The following is an 18,075-nucleotide window of genomic DNA, read 5'->3' on the forward strand; positions in this document are numbered from 1 at the left end:
TTCCCTTCTTTTCTTTTCTTTTTTCTTTCTTTTGTTTCTTTCTTTAAGACTTGTCAGATTATCTATAAACGACCTTTTCTCTTGTGTGTTTAGGTCGAAAATTCAGGTTCAGGAACAAGTGAAGAAATTCACAGCAAATCTAACAAAGAAGGTAAGTTAATGAATTTCATAGCAGTAATTTTAATAGCAATTATTATTACCACGTGTTGAGTGTCTTCTATGTGCCAGGCCCTGTGCTAATCACTTTGCAATTTTCTCTCGTAATTAATGCAATCCATAAGGTGAGTGTTAACAGCATCACATCTGTAGCGGAGGAAAGCGAAGGGTGGAGAGGCCCAGTGGCTCGTTCAAGGCTGTGCAACTCATGTGTGGTGCCTCGCCTTACATAGCCACTGACTTTGCCAGTAAACTCACAGTGGGCTCACTCCAATGTGAATACAAAGTGTATACTCCCCTGCGGTTTGTGCCAGAGAAGTTCTGTGCTGAGTACTTAACTGTGTTAACTGCCGACTGGCGGTCTCAATTTGGTACAGGTCAGGACAACACATTTATGTAGGTCTTTTCCCGGGGGTTGGGCTTCATTCCACGCAACCCATGGAGGCCACCACCTGCAGAGGGATAATTCTCACGCAGAACATAGAATTTCCTTTATTCCTACTGATTCTGTTGACTTCCTAGTCCAAAAATGGGGAAAGATGTCTTAATAACCTCTTCGTATGTTCAGGTCCAAAATTCAGTTATTAATAGTTATTTTTATAACAGGTTATGCCATGCATCATTTTGTCACATCCTAAAATTTACGTGTTTCAGATTCTTTTTTAGATATGTGACAGATGCAGTTGAATCCACATCCACATTATACCCCCTCTAATCCCACTCTCTTCCTTTTATCTACCCAAAGGGAACCACAAGCTGCCTTTGCTCTGTATATTTCTCTAAGTAGCATGTCGCATTGTGTTGCACGCTTTAGGGAGAGATTGTCACACAGAAGCTGTGTTGTCCACCATACCTGTTCATTCAGCGTTACGTTCTGAAATTTGGTCACGTTGATGTGCGTAACTGTAGCTCCATCACTTCAGTTGCCATTTCGTGTCCATCGTGCGATGTACCGGTTCTTCTTGTTCGCTTATTTTGTTGGTGGACGTTTAGGTTTCTTGCAATGTTTCTCAGATACAGAGAGCGGCCATGTGCGATCCGGTGCCAGTGCATACACAGTGTGCCTGTGACTCTAGGCATGGCATTGCCGGGTTCATGGGCACCTCTTCAACTTTACTGAACGTGCCAAATTGTCCCCAGGTGGTGTACCAGTTGTCACTTTACACCTCCCGTATTTGGTGCTGTCAGACTTGTGGCATTGAGTGTGTCATACTTCTTCATGCTGTGCTGTGACATGCACTGGGCAGACACGGCTGCGAAGTCAGCCAAGTAAAGTCCAGTAGTTATCTTCCTCCTTTACTCACAGCTAGGCATGGAATCCATGGGCCTCCCTGACATACATGTCATGAGGGTCCCATCCCCATCATTTGTAAAGTGTGCTTCCCCGTTTCCCTTCCCCCTGCCACACGCAGCCCTGAAATAAGTAATAGAATGAATAAATATTTAAGGTGTTTTTTTGTATTTATTACTCAGAGATATCCAATGGTAGAAAAGAAAACACGGAAGCCGTAAGAGGTCACAGTGTTGAAGCAAATCCTAAAGAGGTGGGTTTTAATAAGAAACTCAAGATTTCATATTTTATACGTAGGGGTTTCACCCATGCACGAAGACTTTACTTTGTATATATTAAAAATAAAATAGGCTTGCTAAGAGTTCTCCATGTCACCTTTATCTGTTTATGTTCTTATAATGCTTTGGTAGCGTGGCAGGAGCCAGGATTATTTGGGTGTCTCCATGTCGTATAGTCAGGAGTGTTTTTCACGTATTGCCTTTCATCAGGCTTTTATTGGGCCACTAAGAGAGGAGAAAAACACCACCAATTTATTTATGATACGTCACTTGTTGTAAGAGATAGCTTGAATGCAGAGATGATAAAATAAGAAATATATATACACATATATATATTTTTTTTTAATTTTAAAACTGTTGAAATACAGTATGTAGCCAAAAACAGATTTGGGTATTTTCTATGAATTTACATTTGAATCCCCAAAAAAAGACTCAAACCTAGAAAATGAGTCTAATCCAAATCTAGATGCCAAAAGTGTTATTCTAGATTTTTTTTAATTTATATAAAAATGTATTCTAAAGGCAAGAAGCTAACAGCGTGCCCCCGTTTCAGTAGATTTGGATCCACATGCTATTGGCTTTTAACACGGTCATTCTTCATTCCAGATTGAAGAGGAAGAAAGGCATATTCCCAAAAGAAAAAGAAAGAAGCACTACCCCTCTTCAGAAGATGAACTGGGTATTTAGAATATATTTCTTCCTGTTTCAGCCATCTTTGAAAACCATATTATTTTCACATCCAAAGTAGTGGGCCAATAACAGAAAATTCTAGAGGGTAGATCAGCTGACACTTGATCAACACGAGGGGTAAGGGCCCTGATTTCCTGTAACTTAGATCAGGCCACACTCAGATTCCCAGCTGAGGATCAGAGATCTGGTTGATGCTGAGCCATGCAGGTGTGACCTGCTCAGGTCCATTTATGTGCAGATTTTTAAAAACAAAAGCCACGTTGTTCAAGGGTCATTTGTCATTGTCTACTTCACAGCTCTGGAGTCTGGTTTGTTTCCAGACTGGCTTGACACCTCCAGGGTCTTTCTGGACTTGACCTAGAAACCACATTGTTTCTTGCAGAAGACCCAACCCCTGAACTCATACAAACCCAAGCTCTGTCACCTGGGCCTGGGATCCAGCCAGGTGCCACCCAGTTCCTCCTTTTGGATCATAAAATGCCCCGCAGGGCCAGCGAAGCACTGCAGGAAAGGCGCGTGTGTCGCCGTGTGCGCGTCACTGTCGACTTTCTCGTGGTCTGTAAAGGGCCATGCAGTCGAGCCGCTGCCATGATGGGGCGTGTTCCGTGTGTGTCCTGTCCGGCGCAGTAGCCACTAGCCGGGTGTGACCACTGAGCACTTGAATGTGGTCATTGTGAATGAAAGGCTGAATTTTTAATTGTATGTAATTTTAATTACTTTAAATGCCAGTAGCCACATGTGGTTGCGGGGCTACCGTATTATACGGTGCGGGGACTTTAATACCTGATACAAAGTACAAATCTGATCAATGCTTATTAAATAATATGTGAGAAAGAATGGGCAATCAGAGACTGCTTTTTTAGTGAGGAACATGTAATTATTTTATTGTTTCTAATTTTTACTTTGTAAGTTCACATTCAGTATTATTTTATTGTAGCTTCAGGTGTACAACATAGTGATTAGATATTTATATAATTTACGAAGTGATCCCCTCGATAAGTCTAGCTCCCACCTGGCACCAGACATAGTTGTTACAATATGATCGACTATATTCCCTGTGCTGTACTTCACATCCCCGTGACTATTTGTAATTACCAATTTGTACTTCTTAATCCTTTCCCCTTTTTCACCCAGCCCCCCAACCCCCCTCCCATCTGGCAGCCATCAGTTCGTTCTATCTATGAGTCACGGTTTTGTTTTGTTCATTTATTTTGTTCTTTAGATTACACACACAAGTGAAATCATATGGAATTTGTCTTTCTCTGACTTACTTCACTTAGCATAATACCCTCTAGGTCCTTGCACGAGGATTCCCTTTTCTTTATATCCTCTCCAAACTCGTTTTCGAGGAACGTGTAATTATAATTATTGAGTTCATGCTACGTCTAGGTATTATCCATGGTAGTTTATACCCATTCACAATAACTATGTGAGTTAGGTATTATTGCCATTTTATAAGTAAAGAAAGTAAGGTTTTGAGAGGTTGTGACTTCATCTCCACCACATAAATCTGATTCCCAACCAAGCTCGTAGTCTCCCTCACTAAACTGTACCTCTCAGGTCACTCATGCAGGAAGTTAGAGTGTCTCTGGGGACTCTGCGTGCCCTAAGCCCTTTCCGTAGAACCTGCTGTCTCACTGGTGTCATTTAGAGCATTTGCAAATTTCTTATATTATTATTGGGGCGGCGGGGCGAGGCTCTCCCAGGGCCGAGGCCACTGTTCAGTGTTCAAATCACATGATATAAATTTAGAATAACTTTGGCTTCACTGTATCACAAGCCTAAGAAAATAGTCTCCAACTGTCTTAAAATAGAACTACGCATTTCATTTTTCATTTAGCTTGTATTCCTTTGCGATTCTGTTCAAACCGATTTACAGATGATAATCCAGATGTCCTGGATTCCAAAACAGAAACAGCACAGAGGCCATGTTCTGAAACTGAGCCCCAAGATACAAAGGTATTCTATCCACGTGTTCATTTTAAATTTGGGGGATAATCTAATGATATCACTGTGAATGCTTATATTTTTTTCAGTGTTCTTTTTACTTTATGTATCTTTATAATAATCACTGTATTATAAAAGGTATATATTTTTGAGGCTTTCAAAAAATGTTACACTTTATAATTGTATACTGTAAGATTGTATTTTCTCACAGTTTAGATATAATCATTGTTTAGCTTTTTGTTCAGCATGCTTTCTTTAGTTTTCTGCATGCTTTCTTCCAAAGAGTAATATGCTTTATTACAGATATACCAAAACAGTGAAATACAGTGACATATTATTCTAAAATGTTATTATTCTGCCTTCCCTCTACCTTACTTCCTACTCTTAAAATATATGTAGTTCTAAGATGGGCCTTACTCATTACTTTTTTCTCCTGTGATTTATTTCCACCTTGTGACTCAGGGAAGTGGCTTACAGACTTTTATTTCCACCCCTGCCATCTCTTGTTCTAAGCCCAGCTTTCTCCAGTTGCTGATAGATACCTCTTCTTGGGTGTTCTGCCATTTGTGAGACTCAGTAGTTACTGTCTGTTCTCAGCTAACTCCATCTCCTCATTCTCTCCTTCCCTAATTTATATTTTTCCACCTTGTTCCAAAAGTATTTAAGTCAGCTTATAAAAATATATGCAGCTGACTTCCGGTTCACTGAAACCAGTTCAGAGTCTCTTTTTCCCCTAATAAGTGATGAACTAAATAACAAGTAGTAGAAGAATTTTAATAATCAAAGAGGGAAAGTCACATATGGTCAGGAATTTCAGTTGGTTGTAGCCAAGAGAAGAAACAGACTTTTAAGGCCATCACTCCCCTGCCCAATCCAGAATAAGAATCCTGAGATAATACTCGTCAATTTGGAGAGAAGCAGATTAAAAGGCATCTTTGTATTTTCTCTTCAATTTTTTATGTGGAATTTAAATAAACTGTAACTTAATCATTTTCAGTAAAGAAATCACATAGATATTTTAATATTATACAATAGTACTCTGATTTTAAGTTTAATTTGTATATGTTTGTTTACATGTTATATTAGCATTATAGTATAAGCATTTCAGTATTTCATGCTCAAAACTTTTTTGCAACCAAAGTGAATAATTTAACCGTTGAGAGATCGTTGCTGTAAATCAGCCCAGCTGGAGACCCAGAAATTCTCTTTAGCACTTATCTCTTCCCCGAAGTCCTCCACCACCCAACAGAGGAGAGGATTTGTTGCAAGTTCCTATCTCCTTTTGGGGTTTCTATCAAAAAGGCAAAGGGCAGCGTGAGGAGAACAATGATTTCCATTTTGCAGGCGAAAGAAAAAGAAGAGTGGCCTTGTTGCTTTATAGTTGAACCTTATCTTGTGTTTTTCTGCCCTCAGAATTTATCTTTTTTATAGTCTCACTAGCAACAACAATAGTTACTTTTTTAAAACAGTTTCCAACAAACTATTCTAAAAGACCCCTAGGAAATTGTTTTTTTCAAATAAAAAAGACAACTTTGGGAGGATAAATGAAGGCCATTTGAAAAAGAAGCTTCTTGTCTCGTTTGACTTCCCTGTAGGAAGAGAACTCTGGAGATTCGGAGGAGCTGTCTAAAACAAGTCCTAACACAAACAGCACTGCCTCCAGGGCCATGGAAGAGAAAGGTGAGTAAGGAGTCTCTGAGATAAATCGTCTGGAGAAGAAACCAATCCTTTAAGCAGCCAGCCTCTTGCCAGGCTTCCCCAGCTGAAACTGCATTTCTTCCTCTGCCTTCCCTCTGTGATGCAGGCACACACGTGCTTACTGTCCATAGGGCCTGCGTGTCGTTTCTGACCAAAGTGTGCTGCTTAGTTAAGCAGCCTCCGGCTTACGAAGCCGGGTGGCGTAGGCCTGAGAGTGGAGTGTGTGCGCCCATGTGCGTAGGTCACTGTGGTAGTGTCGCAGCGGTGAGACCGACTCTGGCCCCCAGCAGTGACTGAGCTCTGCCCTCTCTACAGATGAGTACAGCAGCAGTGGTACCACCGGCCACAAGGCGGAGCAGAATGACGACGACGGCGTAAAATCTCAGGAGGTAAGGAAGGTGTGTCGTATCTACTAGTTCAGATTTCTTTCAGGCCCAAAAACAAATCAAGTGCATGAAATGCTGTTCCAAGTTTGTCTTGAGTACTTTTGAAGGAGTTGAAGGAGCTTTTTTTTTAAGTGCAGTGGGACACCATTTCATGAAGTGCATTTTATCAGTGTCATTTTGATTAATTTCGTTCTCTTCGTCCTCATCTCGTCCACACATTTGTATGAGACCTGTTTCTGTCACAGCCACACAGGATCAGCCCAGAGCTGTACCCCAGCGGCCACATCAGGTTCCTGACCTGGCAGCTTAGCACAGCCAAGCCAGGTCCCAGTTCGGGTCAGAAAATGGCCTACTATGCCCTGGAGTCTATAGACAGGACAAAGTGGGAGGAGCGGGGTGTGCAGAAGGCCTGCAGGGAGTGCCACAGGGGACCCAGTTTCATGAGGCAAGGGCAGAGACTCCTGGGAGGCTACAGGAGCAGGGGGACCTCCAGCCTGCCCGCCCTCAGCCCATCTGGATTTGCACATTGCCCAGCAGGGCACAAAATCACAGTGGTCTGGGACCAGGCCCATACGTCAAGGAAAACAACCTGTACTCCAGCCAGGTCTTCTAGAGAACCATTGCCAAGTTTGCCAGTCCAGACACAACTTTTTTAATAGTTCTGTTTCCTCGTACTCCTGTATGAGAAATTCAGAGGCCTCCAGTAGCTTTATAAGGGATAACATTTGGTCACAGATGACTTGAACTAAACTCAAATTAAATGAACGTATGTATTTTTTAGAGGTAAAGGTGAACACGAGGCACTTGCTGGCATTACCTTGTCGTCCCAGCGTCCTCGTGACTCTGAGTCTCTACTGTGGTTACCGGCGTTTGAGGGGAGGGGGCTGCGCTGAGAGACACAAAGCACTAAGCTCAAAGCCATATGTGTGTCCCTAAGTGACAAAGCTGGGGTCTGAGCTCAAAGCCATATATATTCCGTAAGTGACAGAGCTGGGGTCTGAGCGCTCTCAGGAAGAAACTCCAATCTCATTTTGAGAAAACATGATAGTATTTGTGTAATAGAGGATGAAATTATTTTTTATTGCTGTCTTTTTTTTTTCTTTTTCTCCTCAGGAAGATCACCCAGTAATAATTAAAAGAAAAAGAGGAAGACCTCGTAAACACCCCGTGGAAACAACGCTAAAAACAAGTAGGTGTATGGTGTGTTTTCATTTCACACACAAGAATTTTTCCAACTGATTTTCTAAGTGAGATTTATTTTTGTGTTTTTTAGAAGAAGACTGCAAAACAGATACTGGCATTGTCACTGTAAGTAATTGCAAAAGACGAGAACTCTTCAAATGTTTGCTCTTGACCTGGAAAGAGTACACTGCAGTATCTAGTATTTTGAACTTTATTTTTTTTTAAGTATTTAAAAAGCTTTAAAAGAGTTAAATAAACCATTGACTAACTTTTCTAATAATATCTTGATTACTAATATCTTCATGGAAGCATAATTATATTAGTAGTTCTTCAGTCTGATTCCTGCCTTCCTTATGAGTTTGGTTATATAAAAGGGACTTACCTTCTTATCGCCCTTAATTAAAATTAATAGAAATTTGCTGTATTATATGGTGTTTAGATAGTGGCATCTGATGTGTCTCACCCTCTTACTGCTTTCTATGGCATTCCTTTTGTAATAAATTGTACATTGATTTCAATGCTGAAAATCCTCAGTGATACTTTATCTTTTTAAACATTCCTTATCTTTGACCCTGAAGTTTTATACCCAGCAAACTCATTGTATCAAGGTTTCGTTACATGAGTTTCAGTGACAGCATTATTAGAAGGACAGTCTCATGTCCACTGACCTGACAAAAGCAAATGGGATTGAAGCCTCAACTCTGCCACTTACTCCCAGGTCTGTGACATTGGGCCAATCACGTGACCCTCTTGAGACTTAGTTTCTTTCCATATAAAGTGGTATCACAATACCTTATCTCATAGAGTTATTATTATTATTATTATAAGACAACAAGATTAAAGAGGCACATGTGAATGCATCTACCAGCATGTGAGCCCGTTTGCCGGGGTTGGGGAATACTAACAGTGGGCTGTGCCGCGTCTCCTCCAGGGCCCGCCCCCAGCGTAGCAGCAGAGTGGCTGAGCAGATGCCAGGACAGCACTAAAAAAGCATAGGCGTCCACGTCCATTTGGTACACTTCAGCAGCTGCAAAGTATAGGCTCCAAATAGTCCGCCTCCATGCCAGCATAATAAACAAAGGCCCCAGTCCTCCTGTGCATCACCGATTTTCTGTGAGATGATGACAAACTGCTGATTTCAGTTTTTTGTTTGTTTAAATTTAGGTAGAACAGTCTCCACCTGGCGGCAGACTGAGAGTAATGCAGACAGGTCTGTATGCACAGCTTTGCCCCGTGTGGCGTAAGGAAGCAGCAGGGAGGCTGTTGGCCTCACTGGTGAAAACGGCTGTCTGGAAGCCTGTCAGCTCTCCCTGCGATCTGGGATCTGCGCCGTTCTCAGTTGTCGAAGTCAGGGAAGCCTTCGGAGGGGAGGGTGAAGGCAAGAAAAAGCAAAATAGGGAGGGAACTTTGCCACTTGCGAACCACAATTTATTGGTTATGCGTGAAGGAGAAATAGATCAGCCTGGGAGCTGGGCATTCTCATCAGGAAGACGGGAATTCAGCTCAAGAGTCTGTTGTTCGCAGAAGAATTTTGAGAGCAGCTTACCAAGCCAGGATGCAAAAGATAAAATTGTTTCAAGGATTTTTGTCCTCATTCCAAAATGTTGATAATGATTAGCTCTGGATGGTAGGACAATGGAAACATTCCATGTCATCTGTTACTGTTGCCTGCATTTTCCTGAATTTTTACAATGTATAGGTATTTATTTCATGGTTTAACTTTTTTTACATAAAATCAAGAAGAGTCATTGGTGGGTTTTAAAGGGTTGACATAGGCAAAAAGATGAATGTGACAGCTATTTTGAATCAAATAAGTAACATGGTCAGATCAGGGTAGGATGTATTCTGATCACCAGGGTCGAGCAAATGTAAAATTTAATAATTTCTCCGCATTTAACTATGTGTGATCTCATGATCATATTTCAGTTTTTCTTATCTCTTAGAAGATTAAGGCTTGTTCGATTTTTTTAAAGGGAGACATTCTGCTTATGTTTGGCTTTTAACCAGATTTTATTCACAATGTTATAATGTTTTAATTCCATACAAAAAGAATGTTCATAACGTGAATGCTCTTTAAAGACTCCAAGCTGTGTAGTTATGTTGTTATTTAGCTGTGATCTCCTGAATCTGGTGATGATGATGTGTCTTAAACTAACAGTTTAAGACAGAGTTCTCCTGTCTTCCTTTTTTCTTGGTTCATCCCTTCAGTCCACGTCAATATATTGAACTTCTCGGAAAGGGAACTTCTCAAGTCTCCTCGCTAATAAGAAGTACCTTTTCCTAACTATAAAATGGGATCGTAATGTTTATAGAGCTACAGTGAGAATTCAGTGAAGGCTGCAGTCCTGACCTACAGATCCTGGTACATCTCAGGGGTTCTCTCAATGTCCCCTTCCTCCTCCTCTTCTGGGCTCAGAGCATCTGAGCCGAAAGGGACCATAAAGATGGTCTAACCCAACTCCTTACACATGAGAAAACGGAGGCTCAGGGAATTTAAGGAATTTGCCCAGATCACAGCTTATTAGTAACAAATCTTCACTGTCTTGGTGTCTCAACTTGCATTCCATTCCATTTGCTCTGTGCCAGGTATTCCGACTCAGACTTTGCTTGGCCAATAGAAAACAGTGATGAATTTTATAAGAATGCGCTAATTAACACTGCTGCGTTCATAGACAACGGGCCAGACTATTGACGTTTAATTTTATACTAATAAAGTATTAATGCCGAGGTCTTTCTTTTCTTAAAGACGAATCCAATAAAGACACAGGCATTCCTCAAGAAAGAAGTGTAAGCAATGTAAGTGTTAATTTTCTTATCAATATATGTCCTTTAGAAATAAACTCAGTAACTGCTCAGCGGATAGGCCTTTCGACTTCAATTTTATTGCTTTTAGGATGATGGTGAAGAAAAAACAGTAGCAAGTCTGCGTCGGAGAGGAAGAAAGCCCAAGCGTTCACTCACGTTGTCCGATGATGCCGGTATGTTCATAGCAGGTGCTTAATGACAGAGCCTCATCATTTCGCAGCCATCTTTTGAAGCGTTTTTCTTTGGATGAGGGAACATTCAGTGGGGTACAGCTAGTATTAATATTACATAAATACGTGCGAAATGGCTCTAATCCCGTGTCAGAAATGCTACATCCCAGATGCTTCTCTGAGTACATGTGACTTTCTCACGAATGCTGGCTGTGAACTGCCTGAGTAAACTCTCCCGAATGTGTTTGAGATTAAGTTAAACAGTTGTGAATCTCCAGTGCAGAAACAAGAAGGATATGGAAAACCAGTTCTTCTGCCTCCAGGCCCCCGGGAGTCCTGCGTTCTAAACGCCATGACTCTGGCCTCCGGGATCGTGCATCCGGCTGTTACCCTTCTTTCCGTTTGAGCAGAATCCTCAGAACCGGAAAGAAAACGCCAGAAGTCAGTGTCTGAAGCAACTGAGGACAAGAAAGACCAAGAGTCTGAGGAGGAGGAGGAAGAGGAGGAAGACGACGAGCCCGCGGGAGCCACCACGCGATCGGCCACCAGATCGGAGGCTCAGAGGTAACGGGGCAGCAGGAGCTTCCGGAGACTTCGCCGGCGTCTCCGTCCGCAGGCAGCTTCGGGTGTCACGGGACTGTCCGCTCACCCACTCGTGTCACAGTACGAGCGGTTCCCTTCATTTGCCTTCAGCAGAGACCCCGCTGACATTCCGGTTCTTGGGGAGCCTGTTTTCTGTCTTAAACCATTAGCGAGGATCACTTCAGAATCGTTCCCAGGTTTTAGATACCTGTTTGGTGGGACCCATTCAGTTCCTTGACAAATACTGGCTGAGCGTGAGTGGATGTCTCTGATACTGTGCTGAGCACCGCGGGTGAAAACACAGGTACATACGCACCGCCCTCCGTGCTGCGAGCTTCGCTCCCGTGCGAGGAGGGGCGGGCCTCGCCGTCACTGCTGGACGGTGCGTCTAACCAGTGCCACGCGAGAGGTCGCTCACGTGAAATTGCCTGTGCGCGACCTCTGTAACTTACACAATGGGTAATTTCATGTTTCCCAAACCCTAGCATAGCCAGAAGCCTCTGGAAAAAAGAGGACCGTGGTCGGATGAGTTTGGGGAACGCCGTGGACTCTCCGCCTCAGCCACAGCTTATGTTACAGTCTGTAGGGCTCGGCATAGCCCTTTGACGCGGCCGGGAGCATCCCCGCCCCGCGCGCCGTCACACCTGCCCGCCTCCGTCCCCGCTTCTTCCCCCACCACACGCTGAGAGACGTCGCATCGCTTTACAGTTTAACAGCTTTTTCTAAAGCAAGACTATTTCCCATTTTTAATGTGATTCACAAACTGTTAGTCTTGGTCTCATCTTCTATAATTTCCTACTTGAGATTAATCAAAAAGTTCAGGAACAGGCATTTCAAGATTATCACTTATTAACACCTGTCACTGTAGCATAATGCTAATAGTGCCTTCTGTTTCGTGAAGACTTAAAATCAACCTATTTCTGATTCTTCCACACTTGCATGTTGTTAGCCATTTGTGCCATAGTTTAATTTTTCAGAATCGGATTTTAGAGCCGAAAAGCTTTAGGAGCTGACGTGGCTAAAAGGGAAGGTAGCGGTCTCGTATTTGTCCTCGTAGGTGGGGCAGCTCAGATGAGTAGAAGTCGCAGAATCAAGATTTCTGCTGACAGGAGAGGGTACAGAACACCCCGCCAGCTCTGCCTTAAATAGTCATGGAAAGGTCACCCGCTGCAGGAGGGGCCACCTCAGAAAGTGGCACGGCCTTCTGGGCATCGCCAAGTGAGTGTCGAGAAGTAGCTACTGGGTTTGCTTGTAAAATTTATTCTTCAGTGCCCTTCCTTCGTGTCCTTGAAAACTTCATCTGCAAACGGATTCTCTTCAGTTCGGATTCCTTGGCATTGGTCGATGGGTTCCAGGGCCCCGGCGTCTTCGTAATCTCGGATTCTCGGTCGATGGGGCCTCGGCGGGCTAGTCCTGCCAGCCCATCAGTGCCCCAGTCACCAAGCCAGCAGCTCCTCGGGAAAGGCCTTCGTGCTTCTGCACAGACCTCAGTGGCAGGCAGAGCCACCGCCTCCGGGCACCGCCTCCCCGTGTCCAGTAGCAGCTGGCCCCCCTGCGGCTCCCGCTCGGGGCCTTCCGGCCAGCTTGCCCTGCACCGTTCCAGAGCGGCTGCCGGGGCTTCTCTTCATCCCCGTTCTCCTCGGTTTCTCTGCCTCACCCTGCGCCGAGTGTGGCTGATGGACGCGGAGGGGACTGTCCCATCTCATGATGTAGAGCCCGTGCTTCACCGTGCAGCCGAGTCGCATGCCCCCGCAGCCTGAACTGCAGCCCGCTCCGCGAGCCCTTGTCTTAGGGCTTTGCCGTGAGTCTGAGCGTCCCTCACCCGGCACTGGCTTGTGCCGTGGACCCTGTGGGCCCGGCCGGGGCCCTCGCATTCAGCCCGACGAGTCGTGCTTTCATAGATCTCGGCCGCTTTTTCTGCTGAGCACTTTCGGGATCTTTATCTTGTTGGCCAAGATATGTTCTGTGTATCACAGATTCACGTTTCTCTAAATCACTCTAAAGTGTCTTACACAGAAAAAGTGACGGTCCGGAAAACCAGCCGTTTCCCTGCTTTCGTCCCCATTCTCTGACTCGGCCACAGAGCCCCGGGGCCCGAGTGGTCAGTGCCACCGCTGCCCAGTGTCCCACAGTCTGGCTCAGAAAGTGCCAGAGCCAGCCATCTACACGTGCGCCATCCAAACTCGGCAGCCCACAGCCAGTGTCTCCTAGAAATCGCCAAAAATTAGCAAAGGAGAAGTTACCTACCAGTGAAAAGGTTAGTAAGCCTCCCCCGTTAGGAAGGCAAGTTCCTGCCTGCACTTCATAACATCTTTAACCCCTGAGACTGTTGGGTCCCGTGATGCTTTCTTTTCAAGTTCCTTGAAGATGTTTGTCTCGGCAAATAACTGTCTTTGGATCCTTGGTTTCCCACGTGGAAACCTACTCCAAACGGAATAGGAAGGGTGCAGAGGGATTCTCGGTGGCCTCGCCAGGCTGGCCTCACTTCGTGGCCCTCCTGCCCAGGCTTGTCCTCGACACCTGTGAGCCTTACGTGGCGACTCCTGCTTACCAAGACTGAAGGCATGGTTCTCCCTGGGTGGTCACAGACCTGAACACTCGGTTAATTCAGCGCCTCGTGGTCGAGCAGCCAGAGTCATTTCTGCTTTGGCCAGGGCATTGGAGAGGCGATGAGGTGACAGAGCTCCCACTTCAGGCACAGCCACCCGCCAGCTTTGTGCCTCCCACTGCAGGCTGATGACCAGGCTGCCGCCCAGGTTGTGCTGGGTCCTGCTGCCTTCCCTTTGCTTGTGCTCGTTCTTTCTGGGGTGCCCTCACCACCAGCCCCCAGCAAGCCGGGTCCTTCTGTCCTTCACGCCCACCCTCCTCAGGACGCCTCTTCGCCTGCTTCAACCCATCCTCCCCTCTCCTTCCTGCTGTGCTTCCGGCCAGGACGTGTGCAGGTGACAGTGGCGTCTGCCATTACTTGAGGTGTATTAGTTTCGTTTCCCCTCTGAGCTATAAGTTTCGTCCTTGAGATCAGAGACTTGTCTTACTCCCTGTACATTACATGGTAGCATCAAAAAATACAAGACTCTTCACAGTATACGAAAGCTGTCTTGACGCCTCTTGTCACGTTTGCCCTTCACAGCATACTTGTCACCTCCATGCGGTAGGACGGGAAGCAGGCTGCAGTCCCAGGCACCTTTCACGCAGATTCTCCCGTTGATCCTCATGAAGTAAAACACAGTATTTATCCTTATTTTGTATGTGAGGAGAAGAATTTCAGAAAGACCTGTCCCCTTATTCCTCAAAATGGAGTGAGCAGACCAGTCGCAGAGGCTCCCGCCAAGATGCAGACTCTGACCCTGGAGGTCTGGGCACAGCCTGAGCGTCTGCAGTTCTGACAAGCTCCCAAGTGATGCCAGTACCGCTGGTCACAGACCACACTCTGGGTGGAAGGACGGGGCCTGGGTGACCTACCACGCTCACACAGCGAGGAAGAAGCACACTGACTCAGAGCTTCTGTTCCCTGCTGTGTGGCAGCTAGCACAGTGCGGGACACTCACCGTTCAGTGGCTGGGTGCTTGATTAGTGACTGGTGGCTTTTCCGATGGCTTTTGTAATGGTCATTCTCAAATCACACGTGGGCGATATGGTGCTGAAACTGCATCATATGCAGCCGTATGTAGTTCAGTATAAGTTTATTTACTTCTGCTGTCAGAGGAACAATAAGCAAAGTGTGCCTTCTATTGGTAGTCTCATTTCTCCATTTCCTGCAACTTTAGCTTTCCAGGTCTTTTCATTCTGATGTGACATTTATTGCTTGCCAGCGTGTGCTGGGCTTTGTACTAGGCACTGGAGATGGAAAATGAATAAAACTCAGCAGCCGTGTAGAGAAGCCTCCTGTCTGATGGGGAGACATACGTGTATATGACTTTCAAACAACGTCATCCCACAATAAGAATATATTTTGCATTACTGCTGCTGTAACTGAAACAAAATTTTCATGAGCCAAACTTAATAGACCTGCTATCAGGGGTATTTTCTGTTGTGTTCTATCAATACGTTGTTTTAAAATAATGGCTGTCACGTGCAGTTTGAAAATGCCCAGTGGATAAATTGCGGTGGTAAGTGCTGTGATGAGGACACATGTGCCATGGGACTTCGCTTGCCCTGTGATGAGGAAGGCTGCCCAGAAGGACTCACTTTTGAACTGGGGCTTAAAATGAGGTTTGCCAGATGGGAGGTGAGGGGTGAGGGGTCCAAAATGTCACATGCCAAAGCATGACAGTGTAAAAGAGCATCACGTGTTAGGGAATGGGAGCACTGTGGCAGGACCCTAGAGCAGTCGAGGGTAAAGCATTAAGGACTCTGTGCGTTGTGTTCTGGGTGACCTTGTCCTGAACGCAGCCAGGAGCCGAGAGAGAAACGCATGGACATAGACACCCGTAGGTGTAGATCCAGATAAGCTGGGGAGTGACATGATGAACCGACGTTTCCAACAGGTAATTCTGGTGGCGGAGCGGAGAGCGGGAGCAGGCTGTGGCGTGGGGCGGCGGGGTTAGAACTCCGGACCTCACGCGCCCTCCACGCCGCCGGCGGTCGCTGTGCGAAGCCTGCCGCGCGCTTGCGCAGACGCGGGCCGCAGTCCCGCCGTGTTCTTGCTGTTGTGTCCACTTGGGGCAGTGTGGGGGGACTCGCCGTGGGTTATTTTATAGCTAGAAGAACCGGGACCCAGAGAAGAAACTCACCAGGACCGGAGCGGGGCTTCCGACGGCCCCTCCGGCGCTCCGAGTGGGCGTGCGGCAGCCGGCAGCCAGCCAGCTGGCACGAGCCCTTCTGCAGCCCTTTTCCTGTAGACACGATACCCGGGGTCCTTCTCCTTGGCTCTCGAGTTCAGAAATCTTCCACTTTTAAAAATAACTCCCAAATCATTTGAAGCAGCGCCTTTTAACGCTCACCACTGCCTCGACTTCTGTCCACTGCAGATCAAAGGCACAGCTGTCCCCTTCTACCAAGCGCAAGAGAGAGGCCAGCCCCCCCGGGGCGCGCACGCGAGGCCAGCAGAGGGTGGAGGAGGCCCCTGTGAAGAAGGCGAAGCGGCAGTGCTGACCGGCCGCCCGGGCCTGGCGGGAGCACGGTGGCCAGACGAGGGACGAGCCTCGGGCCTCGGGGGCCGCAGGCTATTTTTTTAAACCAGGGAAAGGACATGCATGTGCTGTAAGCTCCTAGGTGCAAGCTTCTTCTTGTTATGTTTTAAACAGCTTTATAAACTATTGTTCATAGAAGATATTATGTACATTTATTTCAGATAAAGGAAAATAAGTTTACTTTGTATCTGAACTCAAAACAAAGTAGTTGTATATTTTAACATTCGAAATTGGGATTTCCTGATGCGACACATCACTAATACAAACCCTTCCAGCCCATCAGACACCAGGCTGCCTACTGGTCATCCGTGTACAGTATATAAACATGTAAAAATAGGTTGTATTTTACTCGGTGTATGATGCTAATCAATGAACACTTTATTTATTTTACAGAGAAAACTTATCTGTGAACTTTACTATATATCTGTTTATTTTATTTTATTATTTTTTTTAATAAGAAAGGGTTTTAAATGCTATGCAGCCATTAGTAGAAGCGTCTTTAGGACTCTGCCTGCCTGTAACTAACTGTGCTCTGGCAGGAAATACAGACTCGTGCATGTGCTCCAGCGACAGCTCAGCCCCGGGGTCGCCGTTGCTGTTCTGCTCACAGTTGGGACTCCGTTTTTTAAGAATGTGACTTGTTTTTAGAGTATACTTGGCATCTGTGACTTGACTGCCAGCCTCACTGGCATAAGGTTCTGGTTCAGGTCGAGTCACGACGTGTCACCTGCGGCAGAAACCCCTCCGTCCCTGTTCATTCCTCTCTGCCCTTCCGAGGCTTAACCGTGTCCTTTCCGTAGCGTCAAAGGGAAATACATTGACAATTAGGTCGCTCCTATCATGCTTCAGGATTTTGTGTTGTTTTATACATAATTATTTCAGGAGAAAATGGCATTATTGCCAGATTCTTTTTTAAACATCTTTTAACTCCCATATGAGCAAACTGTCCAACTTATGTTTTTCATAAGATTAAACTTTTCTTAAGATCAAATTTGTCTCTAGCAATGTGATGAGTTGCCAAATAATTGACATTATTTTTAAGTGTTTTATTCATATTCTTGTTTTGTAATTAAAATTTACATTCAGTGTGTGACTTTTTTTTTTTTTCAATTCAATGTAAAGTGGATATTTCTGTCATTTTACATGGTTTCTTACTGAGATTTTATATATAAATTATAAAATGTTTCCCAAAACTTTTGTGGTAAGAATCTTCTTTTCTTGAACTTTAGAATTTCTCCCTGCGAAAACCATTTCTTTTCTTTAAATAATTGCTCTTAGACATATTGACCCACTTTCACGGTCGACTGTGAGTCACTGATGGCATCTCTCTCGGGAGGACGGGACATCAGCTCTGGAAGGGACCTCGGAGACGAACATGAGTTCCTCATTGTCGTTTATAGGGATGAGTTTAACCAAAGTTCAAAAACCTGACGTGAGTCGTCTTAAAGTTAGTCGAGGGTAGAAGCCAGACTGGGATCCGAGGCTCCAGCGTTGACTAACAGTCTCTGCACTGTTCGTTTCGGGTCAGTTCGCCAGCAGTGCCTGCCTGCAGATGGATTCTCAGAGTTAAACCAGTGTCGCTCAGTTTAGGCGTGCCCACCTTGGCCGTGACCTTGTGGGGACGAGGTGACTGGGTTGTGAGGAAATGCTGCCTCTTACTAAAGTTAGAACTAAATATTGAAACTGCATACGGATTGTTCTGGAGCGGATATCAGCTTCCAGCGGCTCTGACACCTAGGCAGGGTGGCGGTGCCCGCC

At 45.2% G+C, this 18,075-nt stretch overlaps 1 protein-coding gene across 4 annotated transcripts in view; it reads left to right on the forward strand.

Moving 5' to 3' along the window:
* The window catches only part of BOD1L1 (biorientation of chromosomes in cell division 1 like 1), a 61,445-nt gene extending 44,036 nt beyond the window's left edge, over positions 1-17,409 (forward strand). For 2 of the 4 annotated variants that reach the window (XM_025051700.1, XM_015594844.2), the window contains exons 14-26: positions 94-151; positions 1,630-1,700; positions 2,332-2,404; positions 4,256-4,374; positions 5,958-6,042; positions 6,376-6,449; positions 7,560-7,635; positions 7,720-7,754; positions 8,793-8,838; positions 10,375-10,424; positions 10,522-10,606; positions 11,014-11,167; positions 16,156-17,409. In XM_025051700.1, coding sequence (XP_024907468.1) covers positions 94-151; positions 1,630-1,700; positions 2,332-2,404; positions 4,256-4,374; positions 5,958-6,042; positions 6,376-6,449; positions 7,560-7,635; positions 7,720-7,754; positions 8,793-8,838; positions 10,375-10,424; positions 10,522-10,606; positions 11,014-11,167; positions 16,156-16,279 — 1,050 coding nt within the window. In that variant the 3' untranslated portion in view covers positions 16,280-17,409. The other 2 variants (XM_025051698.1, XM_025051699.1) reach the window with 2 other exon arrangements.
* The last annotated feature ends 666 nt before the right edge of the window (positions 17,410-18,075 follow it).

This window comes from Pteropus alecto, unplaced genomic scaffold (assembly GCF_000325575.1).
Source record: "Pteropus alecto unplaced genomic scaffold, ASM32557v1 scaffold5, whole genome shotgun sequence".
NCBI classification, from domain to species: Eukaryota; Metazoa; Chordata; class Mammalia; order Chiroptera; family Pteropodidae; genus Pteropus; species Pteropus alecto.